The 23,342-nt window shown below is 50.4% G+C and overlaps 1 protein-coding gene and 1 long non-coding RNA gene across 3 annotated transcripts in view; one reads left to right on the top strand and one right to left on the bottom strand.

Moving 5' to 3' along the window:
* Positions 1–13,689: 13,689 nt before the first annotated feature.
* Positions 13,690–19,323, bottom strand: LOC123945959. Its single transcript, XR_006819541.1, has 3 exons — positions 18,439–19,323; positions 17,602–17,698; positions 13,690–16,204 (listed from the first exon to the last, which is right to left on the bottom strand). It is a non-coding gene; the product is annotated as an uncharacterized LOC123945959 (long non-coding RNA).
* A 1,825-nt stretch (positions 19,324–21,148) lies between these two features.
* The window catches only part of FBLN1 (fibulin 1), a 78,717-nt gene continuing 76,523 nt past the window's right edge, over positions 21,149–23,342 (top strand). The window contains exon 1 of one of the 2 annotated variants that reach the window (XM_046010967.1): positions 21,149–21,330. In XM_046010967.1, the coding sequence (XP_045866923.1) occupies positions 21,255–21,330 (76 nt within the window). In that variant the 5' untranslated portion in view covers positions 21,149–21,254. The remainder of the gene's footprint in view (positions 21,331–23,342) is intronic. The other variant, XM_046010966.1, reaches the window with a different exon arrangement.

Raw genomic sequence — 23,342 nt, 5'->3', positions numbered from 1 at the left:
ATCTCCACCTAGCAGTGATGAGGCAGGGCCCCCGCTTCCCCTGCCAGAATGGTATGAGAGAAAGCCAGCTGAAACAGAAGGTTTAAATAAGATCCAGAACTGCATACGTAATAGGAGAATATCCAGGTTTCAGTTGAAAAATCTCTCAGAAGCAGGAAGGTCCCAAACAGAACGAAAAAGGACAATAAATAGATACCAGCTCTGAGACAGTTAGGTGTTAGGTTATCTGGTGAAGATTGCAAAGCACCCGTGATAAAAATGCTTCAGCAAGCAATTATGAATATGCTCAAAGCTAACGAAAAATAGAAAGTCTCAGCTGAGAAATAAGAGGTAGACAAAGGAAAGAATCTGTGAACAGAAATCATCTGATTCAGACAGCGAGGGAGAACAGACTGGGAGGGGGGTATTAAAAAGCCCCAGTGATCCATGGGATTATATCGAAGGATCAAATATTGTTTTATCAGAGTCCTAGAAGGGGAAGAGAAAGAGTGTGGGGCTGAAATAATCATTGGAAACATCCCAAATTTGGCAAAAAAAAAAAAAAAACAACAACAACATAAATTGCAGCTTCAAGAAGGTGAGCAAATTCTAAATATGATAAATTTAAATAAATGTACACCAAGACCCATCATAGTCAACATTCTGGGAACTAAAGATGAAGAAAAAATTCTAGAAAGCAGCAGGGGAAAAAGACACTCTCCCCATAGGGGAAACCATTCCAATCACAGCAGACTCCTCATCAGAAATCACAAAGGCCAGAAGAAAGTGGCACCATATTTAACAAGGGCTGGAAAGAAACATTCAGAATTCTATACTCAGGGAAATTATCCTTGAAAGGAAAGGGAAACCAAGACATTATCAGACAAAGGAGGAACTTTTATCAGTCGACCTGTCCTAAAATGATTATGAATGGAAGTTTTCTAAACAAAAAGGAAACAATAAAATGAGGAAACCTTGGAACATTGGGAAAGCAAGCAAAAGGATGGGAAAATACAATGACTTTTCCTTCTCCTCTGAGCTTTCTAAATTTTCTTTGACATTAAAACAAAAACTGGCTGATGTGTTTCCAAATATATGTAGAGGAAATATTTGAGGCAAGTATAAATGGGGGAGAATAAAGGAACGTGAAGGGAGGTACGATTTCTACACTTCGCTCTGATTGGTGAAATGACACCAGTAGACTGTGATAAGCTTTGTATATATAATGTGATACCTAAAGTAGCCACTAAGACAGTTATACAAAACAATAAATTAAAAAACATGAGAGACAAATGAAGATGTAACTCTAAAAATATTCAAGTAACTCACAGGATGACAGGGGACAAACACAGAGAAATTAAAAAAAAAAGAACAAATATAAAACAAAAAACAAAAGGGAGATTTAAGCCCTAATATGTCAATCATTAAACTAAATATAAATGATCATTTGCCATGTGAAAACAACTAACAGACAGAAATTGGCAGTGAAAAGACAGGAGTTAGTATAGTGGATTTGTAAGATTTTGTTTGTTTATTTATTTGTTTATTTATGAAAGAGAAAGAGAGAGAGAGAAAGTTGGGGAAGGAACAGAGAGGGAAAGAATCCCAAGCAGATTCCATGCTAAGCATGGAGCCCAAAGCAGGGCTTTATATGGGGCTCAATCTCACCACCCCAAAACCATGACCCCAGCCAAAACTAAGAGTCAGAAGCCCAACTGAGTGAGCCACCCAGGCATCCTAGAATAGTGGATTATTTTTAAAGATTTTATTTATTTATTTGAGAGAGAGAATGAGAAAGAGAGAAAGAGAGAGAGCATGAGAAGAGGGAGGGTCAGAGGGAGAAGCAGTTTCCCCACCAAGCAGGGAGCCTGATGCGGGACTCGATCCCAGGACTCCAGGATATGACCTGAGCTGAAGGCAGTCACTTAACCAACTGAGCCACCCAGGTGCCCTAGAATAGTGGATTTTTTTTTTAAGATTTTATTTATTTATTTGACACAGAGAGATCACAAGTAGGCAGAGAGGCAGGCAGAGAGAGAGAGAAGAGGAAGCAGGCTCCCGGCCGAGCAGAGAGCCTGATGCGGGACTCGATCCCAGGACCCTGAGATCATGACCTGAGCCGAAGGCAGAGGCTTAAACCACTGAGCCACCCAGGCGCCCTAGTGGATTTTTTAAATGACCCAATTTTATGACGTCCACAAGAAACTCACTTACACTGGCATAGTCAGGTTAGAATCAAAAGAGTAGAAAATGATCACGTAAATATGAATCAAGGGAAAGCAGATGGCTGTATTAATAACATAAGATGAAGTAGATTTCAGAGCAAAGCAAATGACTGGAGATAGAGATTATACGATGTTAAAGGATAGATCCATCAACAACACACCCCAATTCGGAATATGCATCAAGTAACAGAGCTGCAAAATATGTGAAAGAAAAATGGGTAGGATTGAGAGAAGAAACAGATAAATCTACATTTATACTTGGGGACTTCCATGTGCTTCTCCTGGTGACTGATAGTACAGCCAGACAGAATACCAACAAAGATACAGAACTCAACGACACCACTGACCAAAAGCATCTAAACAGCATTTGAAGAACCCTCTACCCAACAATAGCAGGACACACGTTCTTTTAGCTGCCGGGAATCATACACCAAGACAGACCACATCCTGGGCCAGAACACAAACCTCAAGAAAATTAAAAGAAGGGAAACCGCACAGTATGTTTTCTAATCACAATGGGAGCCAACTAGAAATTGATGACAAAAAACTAAAAGGAAAATCTCCAGACACTTGGAAAGGAAGCAGCATGCTTCCAAATAACCCCCGGATCAAAGAGGATGTCTTAAGTAAAGGAAAAAAAAATACATTGAGCTGAATTAAAATAAAAATACAACATATCAAAATGTGTGGGCACAGCTAAAGCTGTGCTGAGAGGGAGATTTATAGCACTAAATACATATGCTAGCAAAGAGGAAAAACCTCGAATCAGTAATGCAGGATTCCACCTCAAGATTCGATAAGAGGAAGTGAAAAATAAACCCAAAGAAGCCAGAAGTAAGGAAATAATAAAGAGCAGAAATCAGAAGACAGAAGAAAGAAGAAAAAAAATCTACAAAACAAAGAGTTTGTTCTTTGAGAAGATAAAACCAACAAACCCAGCAAGACTGACAAATTACAGAGAGAATATACAAACTGTCAACATCTGGAATATAATAGAGACTATCACTCCAGATCCTGCTTTTAAGGGTTGATAAGGGAAATTTATGAGCAACTATACACACATGAATCTGGCAAATTAGATGAAATAGACCATCTTCTCCAAAAACTCATACTAACCACAAATCACTTGATATGAAAGAGATAATTTGAACAGCCCTACAACTATTAAGAAAATTGAATTCATTATTGTAAAATTCCTAAAAAGAAAAAAGAAAGAAATCTCCAGGCCCAGATGGTTTTGCTGAAAAATACTACCAAATGTTTAAGGAAGAATTATTAATTCTACAGTCTCTTCCAGAAAACAGGAGGAACACTTCCCAAATTCACTTTTTTTTAAAGATTTTGTTTATTTATTTAACACGAGAGAGATCACAAGTAGGCAGAGAGGCAGGCGGTGGGGGAGGGGGAGCAGGCTCCCTGCTGAGCAGAGAGCCCGATGCGGGACTTGATCCCAGGACCCTGGGATCATGACCCGAGCCGAAGGTAGAGGCCTAAGCCACTGAACCACCCAGGTGCCCCCCAAATTCACTTTTATGAAGTCGGTATTATACTGATATCAAAACATGATAAAGAAAGAACAATTAAAAAAAAAAACAACAAAAAAAATTGCAGACCAAATATCCTTCATGAACTTAGATACAAACATCCTTAACAAAATACTAGTAGGTAGAATTTAGTAATACATAAAAAGAATTATACACCATGACACATGAGATTTATACACATAGGGTTTGTTCCAGAAGTGAAATCCAGTTCAATATTTCAAAATCAATTGATGTCTTATTAATGAGCTAGAGAAGAAAAATAGTATGATCATATCAATGGATGCAGATAAAGCATTTGACAAAATTAGACCTCATTCATGATAAAGAACTCTCAGAGGAGAGGAACAGAGAGGGATTTCCTCAACTTGATGAAGAGCATCTACAAAAACCCTACAGCTAGCCTTATACTTGATGGTACAAGACTGAATACTTTTCCCCTAAGGTTGGGAACAAGGCAAGGTCTGCTCTCCCCATTCTTACTCAGCCTTGTACTAGAAGAATGAGCCAGTATATCAAAGCAAGAAAAGGAAATGAAGGGCATTACAGACTAGAAAGGAAGAAATAATACTGTCCCTATTCACAGACGACATCATTTTCTCCATAGAAAATGCCAAGGATTCTGCAAAACGCTCCTAGCACTAATAAGTGAGTTCAGCAGTATCTCAGGATATAAAATAAATACATAGAAATCTACCTTTCCTATGTACTAGCAATGAACACGTAAACACCAAAATTAAAAGTACAATATCATTTATAATCACTCAAAAATAGAATAGTTAGGTATAAATCTGATAGAACATACACAGGATGAAATTTATACAATGCTGATAAAACAAATTACAGAAGAGCTAAGAAAATGGAGAGACATACCTTGTTCATGGATGGGAAGACACAACACAGTATTGATGTCAATTCTCTCCAAGTGGACATACATGTTTAATGCAATTCCTTTAAAACCCCAACAAGATTTGAACAATATATAGATAAGATTGTCTCAAAATCTATATGGAAAGGCAAAGGCACTAGAACAGCTAACACAGTTTTGAAAGGGAAGAATATAGCAGGGGAATCAAAGTACCCAGTTTGAAGACTTATTCTACAGTTGTAGTGATCAAAATTGTTCCATTGACAGAGGAAAAGACATACAGATCGATGGAACAGAATATAGAGCCTAGAAATAGACCCACTTGAATATGCCCAACTGACTTTCGATAAAGGTGCTCCTCCGCACTACTCATGCTGTCTCTACCTCTCTCGTTCACTCTCTCTCAAATAAATACATAAAATCTTAAAAAAAAAAGAAACTATACAGAAAACAAACAGGCACATGAAAAGATGGTCAACATCCTTAGTCATTAGGAAGACACAAATTAAAACCATAGCGGGATGATGGTTCATTCTACACCCATCAAAATGGCTAAAACAAAAAATGATGACAAAACCAAATGCTGGTGAGGATGTGCAGAAACTGGATCACTCATACATTGCTCATGGGAATGCTAATGGGAATGATACCACCAGCCTGGAAAATAATTAGGCAGTTTCTTTAAAAATTAAATATTCAACTACCATATGACCCCACCCCACCCCCTGCCAAGCATTTGTCTTGCCTGGGTTTTTATCCCAGAGAAATGAAGATTTATGTTCGTCCAAAAATCTGTGCACCGATGTTTGCTGCACCTTTATTCTAGGTGACCCAAACTGGAATAACCTAGATGTCCTGGAACATTCAGCAGGTTCACGGTCAACCTGCGTCTGGACCTTTATCAGATCGAATGCCTGCTTTCCATGCCTGGTTTGTTGAAACTTTTTATCATGAATAGACATTGAGTTTGTCAAATGCAGCTTCTATATGTATTTCTTATTTCTATATATGTATTTTTGTTCCTATATATATACACAGAAATGATGTACACAAATATATCAAACGATGAGATACACACACACACAGAGAAATTATTATATAATTTATGTCACCTGGTGAATTACATTGATTAATTTTTAAATGTTAAACATGCGTTGCATTTCCATGATAACTCCAAACTGGTCATGATGTATTATCCTTTTTTTTTCTTAGAGGGGGAGAGGGGCAGAGGGAGAAGGAGAGAGAGAATCTTAAGTGGGCTCCGTACCCCTGGTACAGAGCCCAAGGCAGGGCTCGATCTCACAACTCCAAGATCATGACCTGAGCTGAGATCAAGAACCTGATGCCTAACAACTGAGCCATGCAGGTGCCCCATTCCCCCTTTTTAACTTTTATTTGTTTAAGTAATCTCTACACCCCGTGTGAGGCTTGAACTCATGATCCTGAGATCAAGCGTGACAGGCTCTCCAGACTAAGCCAGCCAGGCGCCCCAATGTCTTATCCTTTTGATACATTGCCGGATGTGATTTGTAACAGTATCTGTTAAGGATCTTTTGTGTCTGTATTCATGAGAGATGTTAAGCTGCAATTTCCTTTTCTTCTAGTGTTCTTTTCTGGTTTTGGCAAGAGAGCAATGTTGGCCTTATGAAATGAGTTGAGAAATAGTCCCTTCCCTGTTTCTGAGTTTGTGTACAATTGGTGTCATTTTTATCTCAGATGTTTGATGTAATCCACTTACGAATCTTTGAGTCTTCCCTCTATCCATCAGTCCCTCTACGGATACAGTAGGAGCTTAGCACATGTGGAATGAACGAATTTGTTCTTGCGGATCAACGGTTACAAACTGGAATGGCTTCAAGGCTGAACCAGTAAGACCAACAGGTGAAAGAGCCGCATCTGTAATAGGGAGTGGTGAGGTCTGTGGCTAGAGAGCAGAGCATTCAAATGCATACTTCTTTAAAAACCTTCTTTGTGGACCTTGGCTGCAGACCTTTGGTTCGCAAGCCCCATAAGTAATTGTAATTCTAGTTTTGCGAAGACACTGAGAAGGTGCTAGAGCCTTTCGTGAGCCCTATCACGCTCGGAAATTTAAAGTATGTACATGTGGTTCTGTTTGTTGCCTTCTTTGCACTGGTTCACCCTGTTTCTCTGCCTCACTTCTCCTCTCTCTGTCTCCTCTCTCTGCCGCACTTCTCCTCTCTCTGTCTCAGGACCCTGAGATCACAAGCTTCCGATAAAGCATCAGCATGTTTTCAAACAAAAGGGAGGGGCATTCCGGCATTATGCAGCCATTGCCCAGCGAGGTGGTAGCTGCCTCCCCAAAGGGAAGGGCAGGTGGGACATACCGGCTCTTGCTCTTTTCAGCTCAAGCCCAGCTAGGCGTCTTGCTGGCACTGCATGGTATTTGGGCAGCATTTCATGGCTAGCGGGCCAGAGGGGTGCAGGAGTTGGAATCCTCTATCTGGGTTGTCCTTATGCCTTGGTTCCATACCCCCAAATGTTCTAGGGAGCAGTCTCATCAAGGAAAATTTGCAGAACTTGGCATCATTCGTCCTAGGCTGCTGGATCCCCCTCTCCCTATCTCTCCGGTTTCTGAGTCTCACTCCGGGAAAGGGTCAGTCGGCAAACCGTCAGTGCATGTCTGTCCTGGGTGGGGAGAAGCAAGACACAGCCGTGCTCTTGAAGATGCAGGACTGTGTCCCATCGTCATCATGGCTAGAAACCATCAAAGGAAAACATAATGAAATGAGCTCGCATTCTGTTCCTAAAGGCGAGGACGTGTACTGTGTGTTTTGAAAGTCTCTCCGTTCAAAATTGTCCAAATAAGAAACAAAAGCTTGTTGCTTGAAGGGAGAAGTGTCAATACTGGGGGGACATTGCTCATGGGGGACCGGTTCTTTCCCAAACACCCCTGATCACTGAGTCCTTACTGTGTGCTGCTTTTAAGGGGGAGATGGAGTGTTCGGTGACAGCAGAGAGGGTCACACGGGCAGCCCCGCCCCTCACTTGGGGCCTCAGTGGTGACTTCAGTGTTGGAAACGATTTTTTTTTTTTGGATCAGTTCTAAAGTCTTACGAATTCCGAATCCCTATGACCAAATTCTTACTTGTGTCTCTGAAGTAGAGGTCACATCTTTATGGGCCGTTTCATTTTTCTATTAAAGTTTAAAACAAAATATTTTGACTTTTCCCTGGCTCCGAATGAAGTCATACGATCTCAGAATTGCCAACAGATCCTCTCCTCCTAGAGCGTGAGCATGTGGGGAAGTTTTATGAAGGCGGTTTTCGTGTGCAGAGAAAGATTAGGCTGATACAAAACCTGCCACGAAAAATACGCACGTTCTCTGGGGAACGTCTCAGATTCGATTGCGGGGTTTAGTCGTGCATAGATAACCACGGCCTCTAGGACGTGCGTGTCTTTTCCCCCTCTTCAGCTCGGGCTTGCTTTTTGTTTACTTGGCCTGTGTCCCCACTGTGACTCTGAATGGCCCAGACTCAAACCTGGGAAACTGGCATTTGAGATTAGGCATGAAATGAGGCGATTGTATACCTCCCGACTTTCTCATGCGTTCTGGATGGCCTCGGCCCCAACGTTCTTGCGCGCCAAGAACGAACATTGCACTGGGGAGCAGCGCAGGTTGTTAAAAGTCCTTGTCGGACGCACTTCCAAGGCTAACCCCATCTGGGGAGACGAAAGAAAGAGCATTACAGCACACTGGCTCGAAAGCAGCTTACCCCATGGTTGGCCCCCAAATGTTTCTCGTTAAGGACCTTCCCCGAGGGCAGGCCTGGGACTCGTTTATTCCTTAATTTCCAGCCCCTAGCTCAGCGCCCGACAGCGTTCCGTGCTCACTAACAGTGGCTAAATGGATTCTTCGAAAACGTTTGACACCGAGAGGTGTGTTAAATAGGTGGGACCCCAAGGATTTTGATCCGGGGCTCAGGGCAAAGGAAGCCATTCCGCCTTTCATTTCTAACATGGAGTATTGGAACTCTGAGCAGATACTGCCTTAAAATCGAAGGAGTTACTTTGCTTGGCGGGAGGGATTCCAGAGAAGGCAGGAAGAGAGCGTTGATGCAGGCAAGTCCCTGGGTAAGGACTTGCCCTGCTCTGCGTGCCTCCCTCAGAACTCGCACGGTGACTGACTCGCAGGAGAAGTTCTGGGGGAATCTGGAAGAACAGGGACCTTGAACTCTTCGAGGCCCTGGGCGGGGGGCTGGAGGCCATCCCGAGGTTGGGGAAGAGAGGCCTGGCTGGTGGCTTTGGTTTGGAACGTCCTCTCTCTTTGATCGGTGACTCCCCGCTGTTGTTCAGGACTCCAGTCAGAACTTCCCTCTGTGGGAAGACCGCGCCTTCCCAGCTTGGTCCCCTCCAAGCTTCCATCTGCCATGAACAGATCAGGAGGGATGGCAGTCCTGTGTCATTCCCAGCCTGTGAGCCTCCCGGGGAGGGACCATGTCTGTGTGTCTCTGTGATCACCCAGGGCGTTCTACCCTTCCCCACAGCTCCCTCCTCTGCCCGCCTTAATTCATCGACGGTGTTCTACAGGGAACGTGTTTCCTTGTCCCTACTCCTATTCCCAGCTGCTTGTAAGACTTTTCTTTGTGTTTGTTTTTTAACGGTTGGACTATTCTGTACTTTAGATAGTGGTCTTCTTTGTGCTTATCCTGTTTGGGGTAAACTGAGTCAGCTTTTGAACCTGTGTGTTGACAACTTTCCTTGTTTTCAGGGAATTCTGGGCCATAATCTGAGCGCTGGTTTGCCCCTCCCTTTTTTCTGGGGCTATAATTACCATATGTAAGAGCTTTTGACCACAAAACCATAGATCTTTTATCCTTTGTATTTTAAAAAATTTATTCTTCTCCCTCTTCTATGTTTCAGCTCACGTATTTTTTACTGACTTGTCTTTCCGTTCATTTTCCGTGTGCTGTGTTATGCCTAATCTGTTGTTAAACCTTTCCATTGGGCACTTAATTTCTCCATTCGAGAATGTCAGTCTGGTTATTTGGTTCGTTCTTCCTTTCTTTCTTTCAAAGATTTTATTTATTTATTTGACAGACAGAAATCACAAGTGGGCAGAGAAGCAGGCAGAGGAGAGAGGAAGGGAAACAGGTTCCCCGCTGAGCAGAGAGCCCGATGTGGGGCTGGATCCCAGGACCCTGGTATCATGACCTGAGCCAAAGGCAGAGGCTTTACCCACTGAGCCACCCAGGCGCCCCGGTCCTTCCTTTCTAAAGATTCCATTTTGTTGTCCTTGTCATTGAAAAATCTACTTTTGTTATTTTGCCTGCATTTTTCTTTACTTCCTTTGATATTACTATTTTTAATGGTTGGCTATCTGCCTCAAGTGTGGTTATGTGTCCCTTGCCCCTGTTTTCTCTTCATTATTTGTCATACTGTCTTTACTCTTTTCATGTCTAGGGATTTTAACTGAATGCTGGACATTGTGTGTGTAAAGCAGAGGGGCTCCAGGGGACTTTATTCTCCTCCGGGAGTGGTTTCTCCTCAACTCCTAAAAATATTCCTGCTTCTAACTAAAAAAAAAAAGCTAAATACAAAACTGTCTCTAATCTGTAAATACTATGAGAAACCTTTCACTCCAGTCCAACCAGAAACTGAGCAGAGAGGGTCTAGGTTGTCATTTTCGTCATGGTCAGTGTGTCTCTGGCGGTCGCTGTTCCCAGAGCATGGATTGGGAACCTGATGAGCCGTCGTCTCCTCAGCCCTCACACACTCCAGGAGAACCCGCTCTGCCCTGCGGGGGATCCCGTCCAGCTCTCCCGCTCCCTGCCCAGCAGCTTCCACACCCCGCAAATACGCGGAGCAAGGGGACAGGGGGCGTGTTGGAGGCAGGTCGTCTCCCCAGCTGGTCTTTTGTGCCTGAAGCTCCGCTCTGCCTTCCAGGCTGACCCTGGCTCCCCAGATCCCTTCACAGCACCAGAGCTCAGCAAATGTCCCACCAGGAGAAATGATCCCTGCATCTGAACCCTCTCAAGCTGCCTCACCATGCACTCCGCCGAGTGGCTTCATCGGTTAAGCATCCGTCTGACTCTTGATTTAGGCTCGGGTCATAATCTCAGGGTTCTGGGGTCCAGCCCCTGGTCAGACGCTACACAGGGCTCTGTGCTCAGCAGGGAGTCTGCTTGAGGACTCTCTCTCTTCCTCTCCTTCTGCCCCTTCCCCTCGCCTTTGTTCCCCTCCCCTAAAATAAATAAATACATCTTAAAAAAAAAATTCTCTCTCTGACTCCTTCTGCCCCTCCCCCCCCAAATCATGCTTATGTGAAAGAAACCTAAACATACGATTGTATCTATGCCGTGATTCCAGCTATAAAATCCTCCTTGCAAATCAACAAGAATGGGAAGGAACATGAAAAGTGAGCCTTCTAGGTTAGGGCAGTGGGAGTGTCCGTTTTTCTCTGGGCTTTTGATTTTCCTTAATGTGATTAAGCTGTGGCTTATAGAATTTTTACAAATACCATTTTGGAAACCAGGCTTGGCGATGTGGCTCTGCGTGAGGTCCTCTTGCCCGACGATGTCCTGGGTTCTTGTAAATGGGCCACCGCCCCTCAGCTGTACGCAGGCTGAGTCATCCGAGGTGATCCCTGCTCTTTCAGAGAACCCCCACACTTCATCTGGCCCCTGGCTTCATCCCCATTGAGATGCCTTAAAAGGCTGGGGAGAATTCACGACATTGACCCATTTGAGTGTCCTATTCATTTTTGGGTACTTTAGTGCATGGAGCTGTGGACTTGGAGCCGGGAGAGCTGGAGAGGGGAGCACTGGGGCCTTCCTGAGCCCCTGTTTCTCCACCTGTAGAATGGGTACAATATTCCTCCCTCCAAGGGCAGTTCGAGGACTCAGGGCTGTGCTGTGTGTGGCTCACCAGAGCTCGGCTAAGCCTGCCTTTGAGCCGTGGGGCCGACAGGCATGAGCAGATGATGGCGTTGGAGGCCCAGGTCACTGGTCTGATTAGACACACTCACCAGCCAGCCCCATTCATTCATTCATTCCCACGGTTCCACGAGACACTCAATGTGGATGCAGGACAAATGCGCCCTCTGTCCGGCCACACCCTGAGTGGGAGTCCGAGACGAATTGGAGGCCGCCTGCCCTGTGCTGAGTGAGCTGGGCAAATGGTCCACGCCAGCACCGGCCGGCCAGGGTGAGGCTCGGGGGACCAGGGCCCGGAGATCCAGAAGAGGGCTGACGGCAGAGACCTGTGTCCCAGCCTGCCCCCACCGAGCACCCGGCTGTGCCCGACGTCAACCCTGAAATCCCAGAGGGAGTTAAAGGTGTCTGGTGGTCTGAAGCGTGAGAGCACGTGAAGTGTGGTCGTAAATGAGGTCAGCCTGGTGAACTGTGAAATCCAAAACATAGACTGACTCTTAGACCGGTCTTAGACTCATAGACCATGTCGGAGTAAACACGGCACCTTTCTGTTAAGGCTGAAACTGAAACCAAAGATAAGGTCAGAGCCCGTTCCGTGGTGAGATACAATAGTCTGTGTCAGATGATGGCGAAGCTTCTGTATCCACGTGGTCAGGGCGGGGGGGCAGTGCTGAGATGCCCCCCCCCCCGGTCCCCATCATTAGACTGCCCTTGGGAAGTCGGGAGCACTTGGGGCACCTTTGAAGGATGATGATGGATTTGCCAGGGACGAGGGGTTTCCCAGGTGAGGGAACGGCAGCCCCAGGCAAAGGAAGGACATTTCATGTCTCGATGGAAATCCCCCGCCCCCTCCTGTCAGCTCCGGGGAGGCAGGATTTTGTCTGTGGTTCGCTTCCGCATCTACAACCGTGCCTGGCACACAGTAGTTGTTCAATAAAATACTCGTTGAGCAAACGGGTGCATGCGCCGTCCGCCAGCTGTGCCGACGGGAGCGGTGAGGGTGACGCTGAAGGCAGCAGGCGGGACAGAGCGTCCCAGGGACCTCGCCTGGTAGCCCGAGGTCCTGGACGGAGTCCTGCGGATGGCGGGCAGCCAGCACGGATGCCGCAAGGTCCCCTTGGTATTGCCCAAATGCCCCCGGCGCCCGGGGGGGGGGGGCAGGCGTGTGGCCGCCAGACCCTGAGCAGAGCCACGGCCACAGCCACCCACCTGGTGGCCCTTCAGGACCGCCAGGGGCCTGGCCAATGTCTCCCTGTGGGGTCCGTGTGCCGGCAAGGCTTCTGGCCACACCATGTGACCACGCGGCCAGAGGCAGCAGGAAGCAAACAGCTGCCAGGTGTGTGACAGGTGACTGTGGTCTCTGACACTGTCTGTTGGTGCTCTGTATGCTATAGAGAGAGAATCCTGATTATTTTCCTGTAGCGTTATCTTCACATGATTGTCTCCATCCAGGAGACCAGGAGCTGAGATTGGCGAGAGCCAGACGTGCCCCACTGCCCAAATTACCACGCACTCTCCTCCCAGTTTCCTCCTTTCCTTACGCACCTGTCACCCTCCTGTGGGCAACCCTGAGCCCCCCTGCTCCCTGCAGCACCCGCCTTGCCGGGGCTCCCACGGCTCTCCCTGGTACTGAAATGGCTGGGGTAGGTCTCCTCCAGACCGTGAGCTCCCCGAGGGAGGTCTCTGCGCACGTCTGTGCTCAGCGTTTGCAGAGCGAATGAATCCAGTCCAGCACGGGTTGGTTCTGAAGTGGCCCTGGGACTGGAGGGACTCAGTGAGCATTGGTTTTGCTACTGAATCACGGTGGACAGTCAGGATGTCCCTTCACCCACTTGAACCTCAGTTTTCTTGTCTGTAGAATGGGAACAATTTGAGGTAGAGAGAGAGAGGAAAGCTCTTGATAAACCGAGTCGGGGCGTGGTGGTAGGGAGGGATGGTGCAGTTCCCAAGCCGGTTCCTTGCTAAGCCAAGCAGATACTCTGTAAGACTCGGGGTTCTGTGGATTTCCCTCAATCATGAGTCAGTACAAAAGACCGTTGAGTTCCTTTTAGAAAAACGCTACCTGCAGAGATTTCTGGCACTGACCGTTCAGTTTAGCAAGTTTGCTCTGGTGTAGAGACCTGCCCCCCCTCCCCAACACATAAACACACACACACAGCTGGAACCTATGGGGGAACTCTGGGCCTTTAATTAGAATCATTTGTCCTTCCAGCAAACGGCAGGTGACTCGGCAAGCTTCAGGAGAGATGCTCATTGGGGCAGCATCTGCCCTTTGACCCGTTCATCTGACTTCTGGGAATTCGTCCTAAGGAAATAATCCCGAATATGAAAAGCCTCATGAGCAAATAAACGGTCTTTGCAGAATTCCTTATATCAGCAACTGGAAGGAACTCAAATTCCCAATAAGGGAATGAGTCGATGTTTCCCCAGCTGGATGGCGTTTTACTGCCCACCGAGGCGGAATGGCGATGGAGGCTTTGCAGCCACACAGAGCATGTTTATGGTAGAATGTGAATTAAAGAAATCGGGTTACAAAACTATGCACCCTGAGACGAGCTATGTAAACTATGCATACAAAATACAGGAAAATAACGCCCCACAGTTCGGCTTCTGTCGGAGGGTGGGATCGTGGATAATTTTTCTCTCCCTCTTCCTGATTTTCTGCAATGTGGTTATAGTTAAACGTGTCTTATAAACGAAGACGTCAAAACAAAGAAACAGTGCTTGGTTTTCTGGGGGTGGAGCATCCCTCCTGACTTTGTAAAAACAAGTCCTGTAAAAACAAGTCCTGCAGAACCACTGGTACGGCTTATTTCAGATTTTCTTTTTCTTCGGTGAGAAAGTAACACACGTAGAAGGTACAAAAATAGTCAGTGCAGAAAGATCTAGAAATGCTACCACCCCCAGGAAACGGCGTTTTTCTTCCCAACTTCCTTCCAGTATCTTGCCAGACTCGTGGATGTTTTAGCAAAGCCTGGTGTACCTACAGGATGTGTATGTACAGTGTCAAATTCCGCTTTCTTTTTGGTTTTACTAAAACGCAAACTCCTCCGTCTTCACGTCTGTCCGTCTGCAGAATTCCGTCACATCCCGGAGCGGGGTCTGCCGTAGCCCCACTTCATCACCGGCCTCGCCCCACACCCGTTCTCACGCTCCCATTTGTGCTCGTGTTTCTATTATAAATCTCGTGGCAAGAAATGTGATTGCCCGCGATACCCATCGAGTCGTACAGATTCGATATGTAAAATCTTACAGCTTTCCACTACATCGGGGGCAGCGACGTGCGAAACACGACGGAAATCATATCCCCGTGAAATGTCAGTCACGCACACAAAGCACTGAGAACTGACAAAGGACGTTGTAAGATTTGTCCTAAAAAATGCAGCGTTTTAGTAAGGGATTCAGCTCTCCAAGAAGAGGGAGTGATGGAGGTGTGTGATTCCCCGGCGGTGCCCACGATGTTCTGCCCCTTGGCCGCTCTCGGCACGCTAATATACCTTCCTCCCTCGTTCTCTCTCTATATACACGCGAGCTTGTCTTTGCTGAACTCAAGCCAGCTTTCTTGCATACAACCGCAACGTTGTGAAGTTCCTCCCACCAGAGGCAACCAAAGCCCTGTTCAGAGGTCACGTTCAGATTTGCAATGACATCAGAGCCACTCTTCCCAGGGCCCACGGTCCTTGGCGGAAAGGCCGCTCCTCTTCCTGTAACAAGCAAGCCCAAGTGTCTACCAGGACTCTTAGTTGCCACTGATTCGGGTCAATGTAAAGGGAAAGAAGGCTATCGGCCGGTACTGGGCAGCCTGCGGAATCATCAGGAATACCACAAACCGAGCCTAAAAGCTGGACTCGACCAGGGGCATCTGGAGTAAAGCCAGGGCCGTGCCCAGATTCTGGCGATGTCACCGACACCCACCACTGGGGCCCTTGCCACCACGGCTTCCCGGCTGCCAGGACTGACCCCAGAAATTCCATGTTCTCGCGGCTGCTGCTTCTCGCTGCCCACAGAAGGGCCTGGCCACCAACGCCGCCTCCTCCCGTTACCAGCTCCCACTGCAAAGTCTGGGGGGTTGTGTGTGGTTAGCTCCCCTCGGGCACGGGCCAGCACCGTGCTTTCAAGGAGGTCGGTGTGGGACAAATACGGGTTTAGGCTCTGTTGTGGGAAGAGGAGGGATGCCTCAAGAGGGCATTGCCTCAGACAGAGGGGAGAAAATGGGAGATGCCGTTACAATCCCACTTGCGACTCTGTAACCCAGACTAACAGGAAGCTTCGAGATCCCGTTCCAAAGCACTCTCTCTGGCAAGGAAGGCAAGACACACGGATCTGACCTGGGACAACCAGAAACCCAAACACAAGGCAGTCCGAGTTCCCAGCCCTGTGCCCAAGGCATCAGGGGCAGTTTTTCCAGAACCTGATCAGTTATATCCTCTCATGCTTGTCAAGACAAAATTACACTTGCTTCAACATGTCAGAGCCCACCGCCGCCCCCCCCCCAGCACATAACTTAACCACATGAGCTCCGTGCTTTTAATCTCGTTGACTTTCATTTTTCCCACTTCCACTTAACTACTCTTAGGACGGCCCAAACATCATGCAAGGTCCCCCAAAGACAGAATCTCTTCAGTCTTTCTGTTTTCTGGGCTTCTGCTTGGATGGAGCTGGAGCTCGGGTCTTCACAGAGCGCCGTCCCTCAAGACTTACCTGTAACACAAGAATGAATGATGTTGGTTTCATTTGAATTTGCCCTGATAGTTCTGATCTGTAGAACCTCAGGACAGCTGAGGTTCTAGAATGCTCCGGAATGCTGATTACTCCCTCTCCTTCCTTCCTTCCTTCCACAGTGGTTTGAATGACAGAACTATATTCTCTCAGGGTTCCAGAGTCTGGGACCCCACAGTCAAGACATCAGCAGGATTGGCTTCTCCTGAGGCCTCTGTCTTTGGCTCGTGGATGGCCGTCCTCTTGTGTCTGCAATGGTCACCCCCTGCGGCTGGTCCATGCGAAGCCGGCAGCTTCCTTCACGATCCTGCCTGGCTCGGGGCACAACAGAGTCACCCAGTGACTCACTACTCATGGCTGGGCCATGTGAGTGAAATGCCACTGAAGGCCTGGGGCATGCTAGGACCCTGGGCGTGTGGAAATTCTGCGTCTTTAGGTGTCACGGGGGAGAAAGGAGTATTAGAAGCCCTGGTCAGGAGCTTCCCTGGTCATGACCTTCCCTGATGACAGAGTTGTCACTAGACGTGGAGGCTCCCAGTGTGGGCCTTGGTTCGGTGCCCCGCTCTGTGGGAGTCTGAGAGCAAGAATCCGCTGGGGGATCCCGGGAGCCCAGTGGCCTTCCCTGTTCTGTGTATAATTGTGTGTCTTTTATGGATGTCAGGCATAATTTGGAATCTCTAATTTTCTGCAGCCACCTGGAGGGGATAGGACCCCTTCTCTTTTGTCACTCTAGTCATGCCATGGTCCCTAGGACCTTCCTGATGAGGAAAAGACCCTGGGATAGCCCGGAGAAGGGAACCAGAGGGGCGGGGAAGGGGAACCAGGAGGGGAGGTGGTGGGATTGCAGCCCCGGCCTGAGCCACACGGTCACTCAAGCGTCAGGGATTCTGCCCCCTCCCTGGCTCAGTCTCCTCGGCCGCTGTACGGAACGACCATGTGCAGCCCAGTGGACGTTGTGATGCTGGGTGTCCCTGATGAAGAACCCTGCTTTTCTTCCCACGGGCCCAGCCGGAGGCTAGGATTCTTGCCCCGGAAAGACGTGCGCACCCAGTCCCTGCCCTCGGGGAGCTCACAGGCCCGGGGCCAGAGAGAAAACCAACCCTTGAACAAAGAAGTAAAGGAGTATAAAGAGGAAAACTGTCATAAAGGGGATGGAATGGTGCAGGACGGGGCCCCGGGCACAGGGGCAACAAAAGCCCTCTGCCAAGTGGCGTCTTAGCAGACGCCCGAAAGGCAGAAGGAGCCAGGGGAGCAAAGAGGCGGGAGGAGGGGGTGCTTGGGTGTTCTGGGGGCCATGAGCCAGGGACGCAGGGCCGGGTTGCGCCTGGGTGGGTGGTGGGGGGCAGGCCGCCACTGCCCTCGGGGTGGGGAGCACATACAAGAACCACAAGAGGCTTGTCCTCCAGAATTTGGGCGGCGCCGAAGCCATTTGTTTTCTGACTTGGAGAAAAACAGTCCACGTGTGCCAACAATGATCTGTGAAACAAACGGAGAAGCTATTTGTTACGGGGGTGGGAGCAGTGAGTCGCCAGGCTCCTCTGAGATGGGAGAAAGCTGGACTGTCACAGCGGGACATGACAGATGGCTTCCTGCTTGGAGCAGAATCAGGGGGTGCGGGGGCGGGGGGGGGTGTTGTCTTGCCCTAGACCCAGGGGTCAGATGGTGGGGCGGCCTCCGTGGTCCCTAATCTCCCCCCGGGGGAGCCTCTGTGAAGACCAGTCCCATCTTCTGAAAATGACACGGGACATGGGACACGCAGTTCGCTGCTCCTCAAGTTTCTTGACTCTTACGTAAGGACCCAGAGGGAAAACGGTTAAAACTTGGTGCTGGAAGAAGCTGGTCTCTCCTGATGAAAGGCTGCACGCTCTCTTGTCAGAAAACAGCAATTATTCAAGTGATCATAATCTGATTTTTTACTTTGTTGCCCAGAAACTCAGTCAAGTTTAGGTATAGGGATTAGACCATTCCAGGTTTCTGGTACAATTCCTCCTTTCTGTAGCAACTGTTTCATTTAAAAAAAAAAAATTTACATTTAAATAACAAAATTTTCACTAGTAAACACAATATCCCATTTCTTTTAAGTTCCCTTTTGCTCTTTAGCTACATGAATATAGCTTTCCTAGGGTTGTAATTGCAGGGTGAACCTACACAGTCATATTCATTTTGTTTTTTGTTGTTTTTGCATAATATTAGCTCACAGAGATCCTATTTCTTACCTCCGCGTCCTATTCAGCCTCTTCCGCAATGTTGCACTATTTCCCGGAGCACGGCATACGGGCAGAGTTGACTCTAACCCTATATACCATAGACAGGCTGCTGTTGGACGCCGTGTCTTTTCTCGATCGTCCACTACAATGAGCCGTTTTGTTATTACCAAAATAAATGAGCAAACGTTATGAAAGGAGTCACAAAGAGAAGAAACACAAACGGCTAAGAAGCCCCTGAAACGCGTTCAAACCCTGTGGTGAGACATCAGAAGATGACGGATGATACACTGAACCGGCGACACGCCTGTAGCTTCTGCCTGCGGACCCAAATTAAACAAAGATGTTACTCCGTGCGGACGCGCGGGCAGAGAGACTCCGGGCTTGGCCGTGTCCCTTGGCAGAGACCTGAGAGAATCAGTCCATTCCTGGGTGCAGAACGGCTCTCCTAAAGCTTCCTCTTCTACCCTAGATGCTGAGCCTAGAACATGCAGGTTTCACTGAAGCACGATTGTTAAACACTCCCCCCACCCCTGCTCCCCAACTTAAACGCCCTAAATGTCAGTCCTGGGGGAGTGGTGAAACCATGTGTATAGCGTTCATACGATTCACTCCCAGATGAGCCCAGGCCTGGGACTTGGCCGGCCTGCTTTCAAATGCTAGCACAGCCGGTCGCCTAGTTGTGAGCATTTGGCCAGCCTCTCGGAGCCTCAGTGTCTTCATCTGCAGAATGGGAGCACCAAGACCTTCCGTGGCTATTGTAGTCACAAAATAACGCTCTGGCCCATAATACCCACGGCACATACTACATTTACTCTGAACTATAAACTCTCCCCAGGGCCCCTCTTTCCTCCCATGGCTTTAAGAAAGCAAAAACAATACGTAAGCACAAATCTTCAATCTGTCCCCAGACCGGAGCTCCCCACCCACCCCCACCCAAGGGCCGGCAGCTCCCTGCCTCTTGCAGGCAGCCCATACCCAGTGAAGTGGACCAGATAACCTTCCCCAGCTGCCCGGGGCAGGGAACCCTTTGTACCCTCTGCTCATCTGCCAAGGGCCAACCCCAAGTCTCCTCTTTTGGGAGGCATCTTTAGCCGAGGAATTAACAAGTGACCCCTTTTTATGATCATTCCTAGACTCTCTGCAAACCTCCACCTTAGGAAGCATCCTACGAAGACAGGAGTTTTTTGTCTTTTTGTTTTTTATTTCTGAATAGAACTTTTTTTTAAAAGATTTTATTTATTTATTTGACAGAGGGAGAGACAGCGCGAGAAGGAATACAAACAGGGGGAGTGGGGAGAGGGAGAAGCAGGCTTCACGCCGAGTAGGGAGCCTGATCCCCACCTGAATCCCAGGACTCTGGGATTATGACCTGAGCTTAAGGCAGACGCTTAACGACTGAGCCACTCAGGTGCCCTCGAATGGAACTTTCATTTAGAAGAGGACACATAGTAACTGAACAGCTGGGCACGGGGTTTTCACAGAGGGAACCCAGCCTTGTAACCGATACCCAGCTTTAGAAAACAGATCCCAAGCAGCCTCCCAGAAAGCTCCCTGGTGCTCCCCAAGGACCATGGTTCTCCTGACCACTATGCTGTTGTCCTTCCCATAGAGGGAATCCTGCAACACCCGGGATGCTGGAGTGCCCCACCATGTTTCCATTCTATTGCTAGGGACGCCTGGCAGTTCCTAATTCGAAGCTATTCTGAATAGCACTGCTATCAACAGGCTAATGCCTGACACCTGCGGGCTGTGAACCTGGGAGGGGGAGGGCCCATGGGGTGGTCCACGCTGAATGGTGTTCCTGTGGGTTTCCTCTCTTCCTTCCTACCTTCACCGGCCGGCACTCGCTTTTTCCCCTTTTTTTTCTTCTTTAAAACAAATGTATTTATGGTTCCAACAGACTAACTCACCTTCAGGAACCACTGCCTGGTTCAGCCATTTATTCCCGCACAAAGAGGTAATTTCTGTAGGCCCAGCTCTAAGGCCGCTTTCTCTCGGCAAAACAAAGTCTCTTCCTCTGCGCATCGGGGTCCCGGGTTCAGCACATTCCCCTGGAGCTGGCATGTTGGGTCGAGGTCGGCCCGCCTGGCTGGCAGTGCGCCGAGGGCCGCGCCAGGTGCCGGAACCCAGCTGGGACCGCCACGGACTTGCAGGCCCGGGAGGATGCGTGTGTGCGGGACGGCGGAGGGCGGGAAGCGATCTGACAGTGGGTGCGGGGCTTTGCTCGCTGGCCACGTCCTGCAGGGGGTCCCCCCTACCGCCTCGAAGGGACACCCCCTGTCTCCCCCCAGAAAACGCCTCCGACCGGTGGGGACCTCCTTGCTACCTTGATCCCCGCCCCCCGCGCTGGCCGCGGAGTCGGGCGGAGAGAACCTTGGAGACACCGCCCGCCTTCCGGCCGCGGGTGGGGAAAGGGATCGGGTTTCACGCGCGCCTGGGGGAACTGGGCAGGGGAGGGCGGCGGGGGCGGGGAGGGGTGCCCCCTGCCCGTATGCGCCCCCCGCCCTTATGCGCCTCCCTTCTCGGCCGCCCCCTAGGAGAGGTTCGGGGGTCCCCGCTCCTGCCCCCGGCCACCGGCCCGTGCGCCCCTCGGGGAGGGGTGCCCGGGCCCCAGGCCGGGGACGGGGCGGCCCGACCCGGGAGGGAGGGCACCGCGCGCCCCCGGCCCCGCCCCCGCCGCGCCCTCCTCCGGGGCGGGATAATTGAACGGCGCAGCCCGGGCCCTGCGTTGGCTGCGAGGCTCGGCCGGAGCGTGGAGCCCAGGAGCCGCGCCCCGCGCCCCGCGCCTTTGTCCGCCGCCGCCGCCGCCGCCGCCCGCCGGCCCCATGGAGAGCGCCGCGCCGAGGAGGGTCCCGCTGCCGCTGCTGCTGCTCGGCGGCCTCGCGCTGCTGGCGGCCCGAGGTAGGGGCGCCCCGCGTCCACGGCCGCCGCTCTGGTGCCTCCCCTGCCAGCCCGCACGCCTCGGGAGGCCCGGAGCCGCGGTCGTAGCGGTCGTCTGGCCGCCGCGCTCCCGCGGCCGTTCCGGGGTCGTGTGCGCGGGCCGTGCCCTCCCCTCACCCCGCTCCGGGCTCTGGTCCTGACCGCCTCCATGACCCGGGGCACTTGTGTGAAAGGAGATATTTCCTCCTCCCTGACCCCAACCCCAGCCCCGGCCTCGTGCGGCCCACCCTGGTGCCCACCCACGCGCCCCCCGGGGCCAAGGCTGGGAGGCTAGCGGGAAAGGCCTGGCTGAGGGTTGACTGAACCCCGGCTGCCCCGCTCTGTCCAGAGCACCGGGCTCTTCCGGCTGCCCCCACCTCCGCCCCTTGGTAGGGGCTGTTGTACCCACCTTGTTGGTGGGAAGACTGAGACTGGGGGCAGAGCTTTGCCACTCACGGGCTTCGCGGGGGCTGGACTGGAAAAATCAGAAAAGAAGGGAGCAATGTGGAGATAGATTTTTAGGGAAATAGCCCTGTATGGGGAAACCTCTGTTTGCCCTCCCAGGTCGTAGAGGGCCCCGAGGCAGAGGCTCGGCCAGGCTGCACACCTAGCTGGGGCTGGGGACAGGCCCCTTCCAAACCCCCCCAGTGGCAGGGGGGACAAGTCTCTGCAGGCCGTGCTCGGCCCAGGACTGACAGAAGCGGGATGGCCCTTCTTTCTCCCTTAATTCTCAAGGCCTAACTCCTGGGTTGGGGGCAGGAGATGGGGCAGGAGAACCCTTAGGCCCTGCAGATTAGAGCAGCAGCGGTGGCCTCTGACCTCTCCGCTGACCCGTGACTCATCAGTCATTAGTCAGGCCTGCCTGCCCCAAGGCTTTGTTCTTCCTGGGGCCAGGCCCGGAAGGGCCCACTGACCACCCTCAGAATCCTAGATGCTTTATCTCTGGTTTAGCTTAGTTTCTTTTCAACTCTGGTGACCACCCTCCTCCCTGGTCAGAAGGTCGCCCGGAGAGGTTGGGGGCAGAGGGCAGAGTCTGCGGATGCTTCTGGGCTTGCTGGCCGGCTGCAGCAGATCCTGGAGCTCTGGCTCTGTCCTGGACGCCTGCTGGGGGCACCTTGTGGGGGAGATGGCGTGGGAGGCACAAGGGCCCAGGAGTTGGCGGCCATCCTGGCCTCCCCGGGGCTCACAGGAGACTTGGTGGAAGGCTGGTGCTTGGGCAGGAGCTGGGCAGGCAGAGGGACGAAGGGCATTCGTGGGGAGGTGACTGGTGGTTGGACTGAAGACCCTGGGGTGGGGGGGGGGGCTCTGACTGGAGGCCACACAAGACTCTTGCTGGAATTACAAAGGGCCCCAGGGGCTCCCCGTGTATTTTACAGATGGGGTAACTGAGGCAGGCCCAGAGGGAAGGCATAGGCGAGCTCTCCCGAGGCTGAGTCCCCGCTCCTTTCCGCTGTGCTCTTCTGCCCGGGGTGTGAGAAGGTTCCCCGGCAGCCTGGCCGTGTCTGACTCTGAAGGGACACGGGGACTGGTCAGGCAGGAGGGGCGCACATCGTCTGCATCCAGGAGGCCCTGACGTCAAGCGTATGTGATAAAGGAGACCTGTTCCTTGCGGACCCGGCTGGCGTGGCCTTCCCTTCCTTTCGGGATGGCCCCTCTTCTGAGTTGCAGCCCAGTGGTGCGGTTTGGGGGGAGGGAGCTGGAGCTCCCTGGTTTGCGTCTGCGGCTTCCCTGGGGTGACATGGGCCCACCCTCCAGAGAGCTGGTGGGGGGTGCGGGGCAGTACACCAGGGAGTGGAAGTTGGAAGTGATGCTGGGAAAGGCCGTCTGGCCGTGGGCCCTGTCGCTCATCTGTGGCCACTCGCTTTGCCTGGTCGCAGCAGTACAGGGGGCGCTGACCTTCCATGCTAGGGGGCAGAGCCCAGCCACCGTCTGTCCTAGGTCTGTCTGTCCGGTGGAGAGGAGGCGGGCAGTGGGGAAGGCCGACTGCTTGCTCC

Source organism: Meles meles, chromosome 7 (genome assembly GCF_922984935.1).
Source record: "Meles meles chromosome 7, mMelMel3.1 paternal haplotype, whole genome shotgun sequence".
NCBI lineage: Eukaryota > Metazoa > Chordata > Mammalia > Carnivora > Mustelidae > Meles > Meles meles.
This window is presented reverse-complemented; position numbering and strand designations above follow the sequence as displayed.